Source organism: Emys orbicularis, chromosome 10 (assembly GCF_028017835.1).
Source record: "Emys orbicularis isolate rEmyOrb1 chromosome 10, rEmyOrb1.hap1, whole genome shotgun sequence".
Lineage (NCBI taxonomy): Eukaryota > Metazoa > Chordata > Testudines > Emydidae > Emys > Emys orbicularis.
In genome coordinates this window covers 40,872,696-40,887,542 of record NC_088692.1, presented here as the reverse complement: position 1 = coordinate 40,887,542, position 14,847 = coordinate 40,872,696, and the positions used below count along the sequence as shown (strand labels likewise).

Sequence of the window (14,847 nt, the reverse complement as noted above, 5' to 3'; positions counted from 1 at the left end):
CCTTGGGAGCTGCCACCTGATGTACCAAAACTACCTCTGCCCCTGCTTGCCCTGCCAGACACGCCTGTCTGCTCCAACACAGACCCAGGGTCTGAATTTTTTGCCCCAAAGCTGCAAACTTAACTGAAAGCAGCTTACAGAAGCATTATTGTCTTTAACACTCAGATGCCCAACTCCCAGTGGGGTCTAAAACCCAAATAAATCCGTTTTACCGTGTATAAAGCTTATACAGGATAAACTCATAAATTGTTCGCCCTCTATAACAGTGATAGAGAGATATGCACAGCTGTTTGCCCTCCCAGGTATTAATACATACTCTGGGTTAATTAATAAGTAAAAAGTGATTTTATTAAATACAGAAAGTAGGATTTAAGTGGTTCCAAGTAGTAACAGACAGAACAAAGTGAATTACCAAGTAAAATAAAATAAAACACTCCAGTCTATGTCTAATCCAACTGAATACAGATAAAATCCTCACCAGTTCCAGAATGCTTCCTTTTACAGACTAATGTCCTTTTAGTCTGGGTCCAGCAATCACTCAAACCCCTTGCAGTCACTGTCATTTGTTCTAGTTTCTTTCAGGTATCTTTGGGGGTGGAGAGGCTCTCTCTTTAGCCAGCTGAAGACAAAATGGATGGGTCTCCCCTGGGCTTAAATAGACTTTCTCTTGTGGGTGAAGACCCCCTCCTCTCTCCTATGCAAAGTCCAGAGTCACCTGGGCAAGTCACATGTCCTTTGTTCCTTACCAGCCAAGCCACATTCCTGGGAAAGCCCAGATGTGGATTGGTGTCTCCAAGTTCATTGTTGCTTAAGTGTTTCTTGATTGGGCACTTACTGAGAATAGTCTTTTCTCAGGAAGCTGACCAACTGCTTCACTACAGCCTACTTAGAATCAAATAAGTATGCAGCCATTATCCATAACTTCGAATACAAAAATGATACATGCATGCAAATAGGATTAATAGATTCAGTAGATCATGACCTTTACATAAATATGTTACATGGCATATGTAGCATAAAACACATTCTAGTTACACACACACACACACATTCATAAGCATATTTCTATAAAGCCTTATGGGTGGCACCATCACACCCCCCATAATGCCAACTATAATAAACTTCAGAGCTAAGGGTGAACCATTCGAGAAATATATGTTTGCTGATGATGTTTTAAAGAAAGTCACACCAGTGAACTTGTGGAAGTCACTTAAGCACTTCGATTCAGAGACTGTTGAAGTGATAATCTCACTTTTAACCGCAGTAGCTTCTTCTGCTGGTGTAGAAAGAATATTTTCTTCCTTTGGAGTAATTCATTCCAAATTGAGAAACCGTTTGGGACCTGAAAAAGCAGGAAAGCTTGTTTTTCTTTTCCAGATTATGAACAAACAGGAAAATGAAGGTGAAGACAACTGAGTCAGCTGCAGAAGCCAATATTTTAAGTTTCTCATGTTGACCTGGCTGACATAGTCGATTTCATTTTTTTTTAAATATTTCATTTAACTATTTTAATTAAAAACAATTTTAACAAAAACATACCTGATTTTAAAAAACTTTGAATTTTTGAATTCAAAAATTCATATGCTTGTTTTGTTAAAATATTATATGTTTGCTGTTGAAGAAAAAAAAATCCAGAATACATAACGTTGTTGTTTTAGTTAAATAAAACAACAACAGGGGCTTGCGAACAGGGGCTGCTAACAGGGAGTTTCGCAAGGGAGTTCTCCAGGTGAAGGAGGAGCAAATACAACACCCTTGGGGTAAGTGACTGTCTGTAGTGTGTGTTTGTTTGTGTTTGGGGGTTACTCGCTGTGTGCTGAGCTTGTGTTTGTCCGTCTGTTTGTTTGTTTGAAGGACAGTGTGCTGTGGCTGGCAGTTGGAAGCTGTGAGCTTCAAAGGAAGGTTTGAAAGCTAGAAGCCTCTATTAATTGGCTGAGCCTTAGTCAGTGGGCAGGGCTATCAAGCAGGCCAGGGCTTTATAAAGCAGTGCGCAAGCGACCAGGAGCTGCTAACAGGGAGTTTCGCAAGGGAGTTTAGAAGGGGAGTGGGAAGGGGGTAAGGGCCCCTTGCTGTTTTGTAAAACTATAAACTAAGCTACATTCAAAACCTCTTGATTTAAACAAAACCCTTTCATTAACTAGGAGACCATGCAGGCCGAAGCCCAGCAGCAGAGTGGGGGCTATCCAGTTTATTGCGCTGAGTGCAGCATGTATGATTACCTGCCCTGTGCGCGGGTGGCGTATGTGTGCATTCGGTGCAAGGAGCTTCTGGCCCTCAGAGACCGCGTATGGGCTTTGGAGGCCAGGGTGGCGGAACTGGAGGAGCTAAGGGAGGCAGAGAGGTATGTTGATGAGGCTTTCCGGGACACTGTAGAATTGTCCCACCTCCGGTCAGACAGCCCCTGCACTGTTGAGGAGGATGAAAGGCCCAGGGAAGCAGAGCAGTCAATGGGAGCAGAGGGAAACCTTTCCATAGTTGGGACCCTCCTTCCAGATGGAGTTAGCGTATCCTCTTGCACTGAGGTTACCTCTCTGGGGGAGGGAACTCCAGTTACTAGGAAAAGGCAGGTGTTAGTAATGGGAGATTCGATCATTAGAAACATAGATAGCTGGCTGCTACTCTGAAACCTGTCATAGATAGCTGGGTTTGTGATGACCGGGAGAACCATATGGTGACTTGCCTGCCTGGTGCGAAGGTTGCAGATCTCTCGAGGCATCTGGATAGACTTATGTGTAGTGCTGGGGAGGAGCCGGTGGTCGTGGTACATGTAGGTACCAGTGACATAGGGAAGGGTAGGAGAGACGTCCTGGAGGCCAAATTTAGGCTGCTAGGGAAGAGACTGAAATCCAGGACCTCTATGGTGGCATTCTCAGAAATGCTCCCAATTCCACGTGCAGGGTCAGGTAGGCAGGCAGAGCTTCAGAGTCTCAATGCGTGGATGAGATGATGGTATAGAGAGGAGGGGTTTAGATTCATTAGGAATTGGAGAAACTTTTGGGATGGGGGAGCCTATACAGGATGGGCTCCACCTAAACCAAAGTGGAAACAGACTGCTGGCACTTAACATTAAAAAGGTTGTAGAGCAGTTTTTAAACTAGGAGATGGGGGAAAGCCGACTGCTGCAGAGGAGCATGTGGATCGGACAGAGACTTCTCTTAGAGGAGAGTCTATTGATAGAGATTCTCTAGATTATAGTCAGGAGCAGAGGATGGAAGAGGATAATGTAAGGGCCAGATCAGACGAGAAACATTCACATAAAGAATTGGACACATCAGAAAAGGGCAGACAAATAAACAGTGACAAGTTTTTAAAGTGCTTGTACACAAATGCTAGAAGTCTAAATAATAAGATGGGTGAACTAGAGTGTCTCGTGATAAAGGAGGATATTGATATAATAGGCATCACAGAAACCTGGTGGACTGAGGATAATCAATGGGACACAATCATTCCGGGGTACAAAATATATCGGAAGGACAGAACAGGCCGTGGGGGAGGAGTGGCACTATATGTTAAAGAAAGTGTAGATTCAAATGAAGTAAAAATCTTAAGTGAATCCACATGTTCCATAGAATCTCTATGGATATAATTTCATGCTCTAATAAGAATATAACATTAGGGATCTATTATCGACCACCTGACCAGGACAGTGATAGTGATGATGAAATGCTAAGGGAGATTAGAGAAGCTATCAAAATTAAGAACTCAATAATAGTGGGGGATTTCAATTATCCCCATATTGACTGGGAGCATGTCACCTCAGGACGAAATGCAGAGACAAAATTTCTCAATACTTTAAATGACTGCTTCTTGGAGCAGCTGGTACGGGAACCCACAAGGGGAGAGGCAACGCTCGATTTAGTCCTGAGTGGAGCGCAGGAGCTGGTCCAAGAGGTAACTATAACAGGACCGCTTGGAAATAGTGACCATAATATAATAACAGGTTTCAGAGTAGCAGCCGTGTTAGTCTGTATCCTCAAAAATAACAGGAGTACTTGTGGCACCTTAGAGACTAACAAATTTATTAGAGCATAAGCTTTCGTGGGCTACAACCATCCGAAGAAGTGCGTTGTAGCCCACGAAAGCTTATGCTCTAATAAATTTGTTAGTCTCTAAGGTGCCACAAGTACTCCTGTTATTTTCATAATATAATAACATTTAACATCCCTGTGGTGGGAAGAACATCTCAACAGCCGAACACTGTGGCATTTCATTTCAAAAAGGGGAACTATGCAAAAATGAGGGGGTTAGTTAAACAGAAATTAAAAGGTACAATGACTAAAGTGAAATCCCTGCAAGCTGCATGGGCGCTTTTTAAAGACACCATAATAGAGGCCCAACTTAAATGTACACCCCAAATTAAGAAACACAGTAAAAGAACTAAAAAAGAGCCACCGTGGCTTAACAACCATGTAAAAGAAGCAGTGAGAGATAAAAAGACTTCCTTTTAAAAGTGGAAGTCAAATCCTATTGAGGTAAATAGAAAGGAGCATAAACACTGCCAAATTAAGTGTAAAAATGTAATAAGAAAAGCCAAAGAGGAGTTTGAAGAAGGGCTAGCCAAAAACTCAAAAGGTAATAACAAAATGTTTTTTAAGTACATCAGAAGCAGGAAGCCTGCTAACCAACCAGTGGGGCCCCTCGATGATCGAGATACAAAAGGAGCGCTTAAAGACGATAAAGTCATTGCGGAGAAACTAAATGGATTCTTTGCTTCAGTCTTCACGGCTGAGGATGTTAGGGAGATTCCCAAACCTGAGCCGGCTTTTGTAGGGGACAAATCTGAGGAACTGTCACAGATTGAAGTGTCACTAGAGGAGGTTTTGGAATTAATTGATAAACGTAACATTAACAAGTCACCGGGACCAGATGGCATTCACCCAAGAGTTCTAAAAGAACTCAAATGTGAAGTTGCGGAACTATTAACTATGGTTTGTAACCTGTCCTTTAAATCGGCTTCTGTATCCAACGACTGGAAGATAGCTAATGTAACGCCAATATTTAAAAAGGGCTCTAGAGGTGATCCTGGCAATTACAGACCGGTAAGTCTAACGTCCGTACCAGGCAAATTTGTCTAAACAATAGTAAAGAATAAAATTGTCAGACACATAGAAGAACATAAATTGTTGGGCAAAAGTCAACATGGTTTCTGTAAAGGTAAATCGTGTTTTACTAATCTATTAGAGTTCTTTGAAGGGGTCAACAAACATGTGGACAAGGGGGATCCAGTGGACATAGTGTACTTAGATTTCCAGAAAGCCTTTGACAAGGTCCCTCACCAAAGGCTCTTACGTAAATTAAGTTGTCATGGGATAAAAGGGAAGGTCCTTTCATGGATTGAGAACTGGTTAAAAGACAGGGAACAAAGGGTAGGAATAAATGGTAAATTCTCAGAATGGAGAGGGGTAACTAGTGGTGTTCCCCAAGGGTCAGTCCTAGGACCAATCCTATTCAACTTATTCATAAATGATCCGGAGAAAGGGGTAAAAAGCGAGGTGGCAAAGTTTGCAGATGATACTAAACTGCTCAAGATAGTTAAGACCAAAGCAGACTGTGAAGAACTTCAAAAAGATCTCACAAAACTAAGTGATTGGGCAACAAAATGGCAAATGAAATTTAATGTGGATAAATGTAAAGTAATGCACATTGGAAAAAATAACCCCAACTATACATACAATATGATGGGGGCTAATTTAGCTACAACGAATCAGGAAAAAGATCTTGGAGTCATCGTGGATAGTTCTCTGAAGACGTCCATGCAGTGTGCAGAGGCGGTCAAAAAAGCAAACAGGATGTTAGGAATCATTAAAAAGGGGATAGAACAGGGGTCTCAAACACGTGGCCCACGGGCCGCATGTGGCCTGCGGGGTGATTTTCTGCGGCCCGCGAGCCCCTCGCAGCCCCCCCGCCCTCCCCCAGTGTTTACCAGAGCGGCATGAAAGTCACTCACTCTGAAATAAACTATAGGACAATCAGACTCAACTCCATTCCCTGAACTAACAGTGGTCACACAGAACTTATATATCTGAGGCTGATGACACCATAGCCCTGCCTAGAAAGGCTAATGGAAATGTCAGCACTAATAATTAATGCAATTCAAAGATCCTTTCCCACAGCATAGCTGTTGCCAGTTTAAATTTATAAGGCATATGAGGAGGCCCCTCAGGGAAGAGAGGACAAATTGGATTCAGATAATCAAGTACTGGAGAAACTGTTAGGAGTGTTTCTCCTCCAAGTTATGCTGCAGGGCACTTCCTGAGACTCAATGTAGTATTTACATTCCAAGGAACCAAAAGCTTCCATCAAAGCATCTGATCCAGGATCTTCTAGTAGACCTGAAGGGAGAGAGAGAACAGGCCAGACATTAGGGGAGGAAAGGGAGTGGTAATAAATAGCAACTAAAACCCACACAAAGAAGGGAAATGATTGATATAAAATCATGACTAATGTGGAGAAAGAAATAAGGAAGTGTTATTTACTCCTTCTCATAACACAAGAACTAGGGGTCACCAAACTAAATTAATAGGCAACGGGTTTAAAACAAACAAAAGGAAGTATTTCTTCACACAATGCACAGTTAACTTGTGGAACTCTTTACCAGAGGATGTTGTGAAGGCCAAGACTATAACGGGGTTCAAGAAAGAACTAGATAAATTAATGGAGGATAGATCCATCAATAGCTATTAGCCAGGATGGGCAGGGATGGTGTCCCTAGCCTCTGTTTGCCAGAAGCTGGGAATGGGCGACGGGGGATGGATCACTTGATGATTACCTGTTCTGTTCATTCCCTCTGGGGCACCTGGGATTGGCCACTGTCGGAAGGCAGGATACTGGGCTAGACAGACCTTTGGTCTGACCCAGTATGGACGTTCTTATGATTATTTCAAGCCTGAACACTGAATAGCAGGTGTCTGAATACAGCATGCTGCACGTCACCTGATTATCTCAGAGAAATTTACAACACACTGTTAATTACAATCAGCACAAGTAGGGACACCTATAACACTGGTCTACAATTTTTGAGAAGTCGTCTGCTTCAGAGATAAAATGTGCTATTTATTATGTATTTTGATGTGCTGAATTCAAATATGACAATTAAAACAACTGATTGGCTACTGTTTCTAAGATATTTAAGTTTTTACATTTTATGTCTATGTATATTGTGTAGATAGTAGAGTTTTAATTATAAATTGTAAACCTAGGTCTTTTCATGTGTTTATGGTTGCTTTACATGATAATATTTCACCTGTCCTGTTTATGTAACACTTTAAAAATCAGCAAAAGGGTTATATAAATAAAATTTATTATGAAACAAAAGGCAAAAAACTATTATGTACATAGTTTAGTCCTATTCAGTGTCTACTCGGCGCTTCTTGGCTTGTCTCTTGTATTCATTAAATGGAGCATCTCTTGTCACTGTCCAGCAATAGTCTGCAAGCATTGATGGGCTCCATTTGTCCTGATAGCGTTTCTCCATTGTTGCAATGTCTTGGTGAAATCGCTCGCCGTGCTCGTCGCTCACTGTTCCACAGTTCGGTGGAAAAAAATGTAGATGAGAGTGCAAAAAATGTATCTTTAGTGACATGTTGCAACCAAGGCTTTTGTATGCCTTGAGGAGGTTTTCCACCAACAACCTGTAGTTGTCTGCCTTGTTGTTTCCGAGAAAATTTATTGCCACTAACTGGAAGGCTTTCCATGCCGTCTTTTCCTTGCCACGCAGTGCACGGTCAAATGCATCATCTCGAAGAAGTTCACGAATCTGAGGACCAACAAAGACACCTTCCTTTATCTTAGCTTCACTTAACCTTGGAAATTTTCCACTGAGGTACTTGAAAGCTGCTTGTGTTTTGTCAATGGCCTTGACAAAGTTCTTCATCAGACCCAGCTTGATGTGTAAGGGTGGTAACAAAATCTTCCTTGATTCAACAAGTGGTGGATGCTGAACACTTTTCCTCCCAGGCTCCAATGACTGTCGGAGTGGCCAATCTTTCTTGATGTAGTGGGAATCTCTTGCACGACTATCCCATTCGCAGAGAAAACAGCAGTACTTTGTGTATCCAGTCTGGATACCAAGTAAGGGAGCAACAACCTTCAAATCACCACAAAGCTGCCACTGATGTTGGTCATAGTTTATGCACCTCAAAAGTTGTTTCATGTTGTCATAGGTTTCCTTCATATGGACTGCATGACCAACTGGAATTGATGGCAAAACATTGCCATTATGCAGTAAAACAGCTTTAAGACTCGTCTTCGATGAATCAATGAACAGTCTCCACTCATCTGGATCGTGAACGATGTTGAGGGCTGCCATCACACCATCGATGTTGTTGCAGGCTACAAGATCACCTTCCATGAAGAAGAATGGGACAAGATCCTTTTGACGGTCACGGAACATGGAAACCCTAACATCACCTGCCAGGAGATTCCACTGCTGTAGTCTGGAGCCCAACAGCTCTGCCTCACTCTTGGGTAGTTCCAAATCCCTGACAAGGTCATTCAGTTCACCTTGTGTTATGAGGTGTGGTTCAGAGGAGGAGGATGGGAGAAAATGTGGGTCCTGTGACATTGATGGTTCAGGACCAGAAGTTTCATCCTCTTCCTCTTCCTCGTCTGACTCAAGTGAGAATGATTCTGGTGCATCAGGAACCGGCAGTCCTTCTCCGTGGGGTACTGGGCGTTTAGCTGATGGAATGTTTGGATAATGCACAGTCCACTTTTTCTTCTTTGACACACCTTTCCCAACTGGAGGCACCATGCAGAAGTAACAATTGCTGGTATGATCTGTTGGCTCTCTCCAAATCATTGGCACTGCAAAAGGCATAGATTTCCTTTTCCTGTTCAACCACTGGCAAAGATTTGTTGCACAAGTGTTGCAGCATATGTGTGGGGCCCACCTCTTGTCCTGATCTCCAATTTTGCAGCCAAAATAAAGGTGATAGGCTTTCTTAACCATAGTGGTTATACTGCGCTTTTGTGATGCAAAAGTCACTTCACCACAAACATAGCAGAAGTTATCTGCACTGTTCACACAAGTACGAGGCATCTCTGCTCACTTTGGCTAAACAGAAATGTGTCCCTTTGCAAAATCAAACACTGACAAATAAGAGAGCATGACACTGTATGATTTCTAGAGCTGATATAGGGCAATTTGTTCAGCAGAGTGATGTAAGCTTCGTTATGATTGCTTCTAGGAATAACATGATGCAATCATGCAAAAGTATGCAGGGACTTGCCCATGTGACTCCAAAACTCCATTTTGCTGTAATTTTCCCCAGTAAGAACAAAGAGGTGTTCTTACACCTGGAAAAGACTATAAAAGGCTGATGCCTCATCTCCATCTGGTCTTCAGTCCTGCTTCATACCTCTGGAGGGACTTTGCTACAAACAGAAGCTCTACACAAAGGACTGATGACCCATCCCAGCTGGGGATGTACTCCAGAGATTTGATTTTGAACCTGCAGTTTATTCTATTACTGCTACAAGCCTGAACTAAGAACTTTGCCATTACTGTATGTAAGATTCCATTTAACCAATTCTAGCTCTCATCTATATCTTTTTCCTTTTATGAATAAACCTTTAGATTTTAGATTCTAAAGGATTGGCAACAGCATGATTTGTGGGTAAGATCTGATTTGTATATTGACCTGGGTCTGGGGCTTGGTCCTTTGAGATCGAGAGAACCTTTTTTCTTTTACTGGGGTATTGGTTTTCATAACCATTTGTCCCCATAACGAGTGGCACTGGTGGGGATACTGGGAAACTGGAGAGTTTAAGGGAATTGCTTGTGTGACTTGTGGTTAGCCAGTGGGGTAAAACCAAAGTCCTCTTAGTCTGGCTGGTTTGGTTTGCCTTCGAGGTGGAAAAACCCCAGCCTTGGGCTGTAACTGCCATGTTTTAAGCAATTTGTGCTGAATTGGCACTCTCAGTTGGGTCCCGCCAGAGCCAGCATCGTTACAACTGTGCAGTGCTTGGTCTAAGATAGGGGTCTCAAACACGCGGCCCGCGGGGCTCTTGTGTGTGGCCCGCCAAGCTCCCTGCACCCCCCGCGCCTCTCCCCGCACCCCCCCGCCCCTCTGCCTACCCGTGGGATTGCCTCCTGATGCTGCAAGCGCCGCGCTGCTCTCTGAAGCAGCCGGCAGCAGGCCCCTTCGGGCCGGGGGGAGGAGGCAGAGGGCTCCGGCATTGCCTCCTTCCAGGCACCGCCCCCCACAGCTCCCATTGGCCGGAAACAGGGAACCACGGCCAATGGGAGCTTCGTGGGAGGTACCTAGAAGAGCGGCAAGAGCGGCACAAGCCGGGAAGCCTGAGCCCCTCCCCCTCGGGCTGCAGGGACACGGTTCCAACTGCTTCCTGGGACGCAGCAGCATGGAGCCGGGGCCAAGGCAGGCAGGGAGCCTGCCCTGGCCCCAGTGAGCGCTGCTGCCACCCCGGAGCCGCTCTAGGTAAGTGGCACCAGGCTGGAGCTCACACCCTGAACCCCTCCTGCACCCCCAAGTCCCTGCCCTGAGCCCCCTGCCACATCCCACACCCCAACTCCCTGCCCTGAGCCCCCTGCCACATCCCACACCCCTCCTGCACCCCCAACTCCCTGCCCTGAGCCCCCTGCCACATCCCACACCCTGCCTGCACCCCAACTCCATGCCCTGAGCCCCCTGCCACATCCCACACCCCAAATCCCTGCCCTGAGCCCCCTGCCACATCCCGAGGCCCCCGCCACATCCTGCACCCCCAACTCCCTGCCCTGAGCCCCCTGCCACATCCTGCACCCCCAACTCCCTGCCCTGAGCCCCCTGCCACATCCCACACCCCAACTCCCTGCCCTGAGCCCCCTGCCACATCCCACACCCCAACTCCCTGCCCTGAGCCCCCTGCCACATCCCACACCCCCTCCTGCACCCCCAACTCCCTGCCCTCAGCCCCCGCTGCACCCTGCACCCTTTCTGCACCCCCTGGGGGCAGCGTTGGGGTGGGGACTTCAGGGAAGGGATTGGAATGGGGCAGGGAAGGGGTGGGAAGAGGTGGGGCAGGGGCGGGGCCTAATTGGAAGGTGGAGTGGGGGCGGGGCCAGAGGCAGCTGGGGGGAGTGGGGTTCAGTGATGCGGCCCTCGGGCCAATGCACTAGTCCTCATGCGGCCCTCGGGGTCATCTGAGTTTGAGACCCCTGGTCTAAGATAACATTGCTGGAAACAGAAACTAGCTGAACGGTACTATCCTCTGAGATACAGGGAGTAGGACTGGGCCCAAGATGTGCAACCCCAGAGGATGGTCTGGCCTGGCATGTCAGGAGTTAACATTTCCAGACAGAGAGTTATCTACAATTATCTTGGAAGTATCCCTAGATGTGGACTCTAAATAAGATATAACACAGGCAATCAGCTCTGAAACTTGCATTTTCTTCCCTATCTTTTTAATAGTCTGTGCCCAGTAATGGCCAGTTTTTGGGGAAAGAACATTAACTACTTACCCAGTAGCATGGAATCCCCATGCACTGAAACTAGATCAGAGTCACACTGGCTGATGGCCTGAGAATCTAAAAATGCAGTCAAACTAACCTGAATTTATCTCTATCTTCTTGCTAACCCAAGCACTACTGCAGCAAGACACACTTTGACAGTGTGTTTAGTTGTATGAACTTGAACAAGCTGTAACACTTGAAAATTTAAATGCTAAAACACACAAACAAGTGAATTCCAGAAAAGGTGACATTAACAAAGAACCGATTATAATAATCTAATATTTTACCCTTTTACAGTGGCTTCCAGCTGACAATCTCGAAGTGCTTTACAAACATTAATTAACCCTTGCAGCCCGTCATGATGTAGGGAAGCATTATTATCCTCATTTTACTCATTCAGAAATTAAGGCAGAGAGAAGTTTCATTTTTCACAAGTGGCCACTGATTTTGGGTGCCCATCTAAAGGTACTTTGAATGTGACTGGTTTCAGAGTAGCAGCCGTGTTAGTCTGTATCCGCAAAAAGAACAGGAGTACTTGTGGCACCTTAGAGACTAACAAATTTATTAGAGCATAAGCTTTCGTGGGCTACAACCCACTTCTTCGGATATATGCATCCGAAGAAGTGGGTTGTAGCCCACGAAAGCTTATGCTCTAATAAATTTGAATGTGACTGTTACAAGTACTTAGCAACCATCACTCCAGCGGGAGCTGGCTTTACTCATCACCTTGAAATGGTGTCTCAAGTTGGACACCCCAAAATGAGGGCAACCAAAATCAGTAGCTAACATTGACAAATGTGCCCATAAGTGACTTACTTAAGGTCGTCCAGCAAGTTAATGGAAGACCTGGGAATAGAACTTGGAAGCCCTGGTCACCTAGTTTAACCATGAGAGAAATTAATCTCCATCTTCATAATAGAGGGTGGTATTAGCACAGCAAGATCCCTAGAATAAATGCCAGGAGAAAAATCAAAGCTAGTTCAGAGATTGCCTACCTAGGTCTATGCAGACAGTCATGTACTTCAGACACTGGCCTGGCCGATGCAGCTTCAAGGTATCAGCAGCTTCCCTTCACCTCTGTTTTTCTAGTGCCTCCTGTGCTTTTCTCCTCTCTTTTTCTGTCTTCTTGATTTCCCTTTTGAGTTTTCTTGGTTCTGCTCTTGCCTGACCTGCCTCTATTTTCTCTGGAGTTCTCCTTCTCCTCCTTTTATTTGGGCTTGGAGAGGATGTAGTTACTTGCTGAGGAGAGGTTTGCAAAAGTAGCTCTTTAGGCTCACTGACACTCACACAGTTTTTCAGCTTTTCTTGTGCAGCATGATCACAAATGCTATGATCCAGTGTATCAGCAGCTGGGTGCATCAGGGTAACAGTTCTGGTTTGACATGATTCAACATCACTGTCTGCATCAAAATCTGAAATTTCCCAGGCAGCAGCTCTTTTGATAACTCTGTTGATTTTGCCATTGGATTGATTCTTTGAATTTTCCTCCATGGTTTTATTTTTCTCTTCAGCATTTCTAATTACCTAAAAGACCAACATTATTTGCTTAGAAAATGCAGAGGCACTCAATATTCTGTACCAATTTCTAATATATAAATGCACTAAACCTTATTTATTTTTAAAACATTTATCTAAGTGATACATTTTGTTTTGCTTAGGTTAGTTTTAATTAAAAATGAAGAAAAAAGGATTAATTAAAAACCTAAATTCCTCTCATAGGAAGTAAATCCTAGCTTACGACAAACAAGCGGCTCAGTGATAGGATATGGAGCCTTTCATTTTGAATCTACCACTCATTCAAATCCACAGCAGGTCAGCTCTGACTGAAATTCACCAACTAAGACCCAAACAAGAACTAGCCTATGAGAATAATCTGGTCTCAGTCCTACTCCTGGAGGACAGGCACCAACATCCCAAAGCACCTAATTAGTACTAATTATTTCCCTTGCTGGAAATATCAGCAGAGAGGCTAAGGACTGAATGGGCCATAGACTGAATTCCCCTCTTACTCTTATTGGTGGGCTATCCAAGTCAGTTGAGGCACAGGACAGTGTGGGAGGGAGCTTGCTCTGCCATTGTCCAGGTGGCTACAATATTTCAGCAGTATTGCCAACTCCACACATTCAAAAATTATGAATCGGGCCTAAAAAAAAAATAATCAAGACTGCTTACAAATCATGATTTTTAAAAAATAAAAAAATAAAAGGGTTCCTTTTGTGATGTTGCACTCCATAATGTTTTATGGAAATATGCTTATGAGTGTGAATATGATGTAACTGGAATATGTTTTATGAAAAAGGTCTCTTGTAAAGTATCATAACAAAGGTTATACCTACTGAATATATTCATCCTATTTGTATGCATGTATCATTCTTGTATCTGAAACTAGAAATATAAAGTATAACTCTGAGGTACTAATTATGCAAAGTGTGGGCCATTGATGGTGGTTTAGAATCTTGATGGCTCCCATTGACTAGGACAATTGGTTGCAAATGGCTCTGTTTACTTGCAAGCCTTCCTGTGTTCCTGTGAGACAGCCCAGGAAGAATGGAGGCTGGGGTCTCACAGGACATGTGAACATGTCACCTGATACTGGAATCCATCTTGAACCTGGTGTTTTTCCATTTAGAAGGAAGGGTGGGGACCCAGAGAGACAAAAGAGTCCCGCCTTGACCTAAGCTATAAAAGGGGGTGGAAGAGAACAAAGGGAGCTGCCAGTCATGAGAAAACCCCTAGTTAACATCTAAGATGGCTGCTGGAACTAACAAGGACTGTACCGGGGGGGAAGGATTGGGCCCAGACTAGGAAGGAGTCTAGTCTGTGAAAGAAGCTTATTGGAACATCTCTGAGGATGAGATTTTACCTGTAAACGGTTTCTTAATGTATTAGGCTTAAACTTGCATATTTTTGCTTTATTTTGCTTGGTGACTTACTTTGTTCGGGAAATAGGAACAGAAGCTAGAACTGCACAGGCTGCAAATTGCTAAGAAGGAAAGAGAGACAGCAAGCCCTGGACTTAAAAGATAAAGAACTTCAGGCACAGAAACAGGCTCAAATTGAAGCACAAAAAGCTGCCCACCAGCAAACTCTGGACTTAAAAGACAAAGAAATTGAGGCCCAGAGACAAGCACAAATTGAGACCCAGAAGCATGAACTGGCTGTAATGGAGTGGAAGAGGTGCACAGAGTCATGTATCCTGGAGGTGGAAGTTGGGGTCCTGGTGACTGCTGCGGTGGGAACAGACTCCAAAGACTCTGTAGCTGGAAGCAAGCCCAACCTGAGTGAAAGGAGGGTGGGGGATTTTACTGGCCAGTGAAGGGTCTGTCATAGCTGGTAGCTGTGAGCCCACAACTAGGTCAGGGTCACATTCCCTTTTGGGGAACACAAGAGTGTCT

The 14,847-nt window shown here is 44.3% G+C and overlaps 1 protein-coding gene across 1 annotated transcript in view; it reads right to left on the bottom strand.

Moving 5' to 3' along the window:
• EME2 (essential meiotic structure-specific endonuclease subunit 2) overlaps positions 1-12,943 on the bottom strand; it is a 33,293-nt gene extending 20,350 nt beyond the window's left edge. The window contains 2 exon segments of the mRNA XM_065412685.1: positions 6,276-6,332; positions 12,448-12,943. Coding sequence (XP_065268757.1) covers positions 6,276-6,332; positions 12,448-12,943 — 553 coding nt within the window.
• Between the last annotated feature and the right edge of the window lie 1,904 nt (positions 12,944-14,847).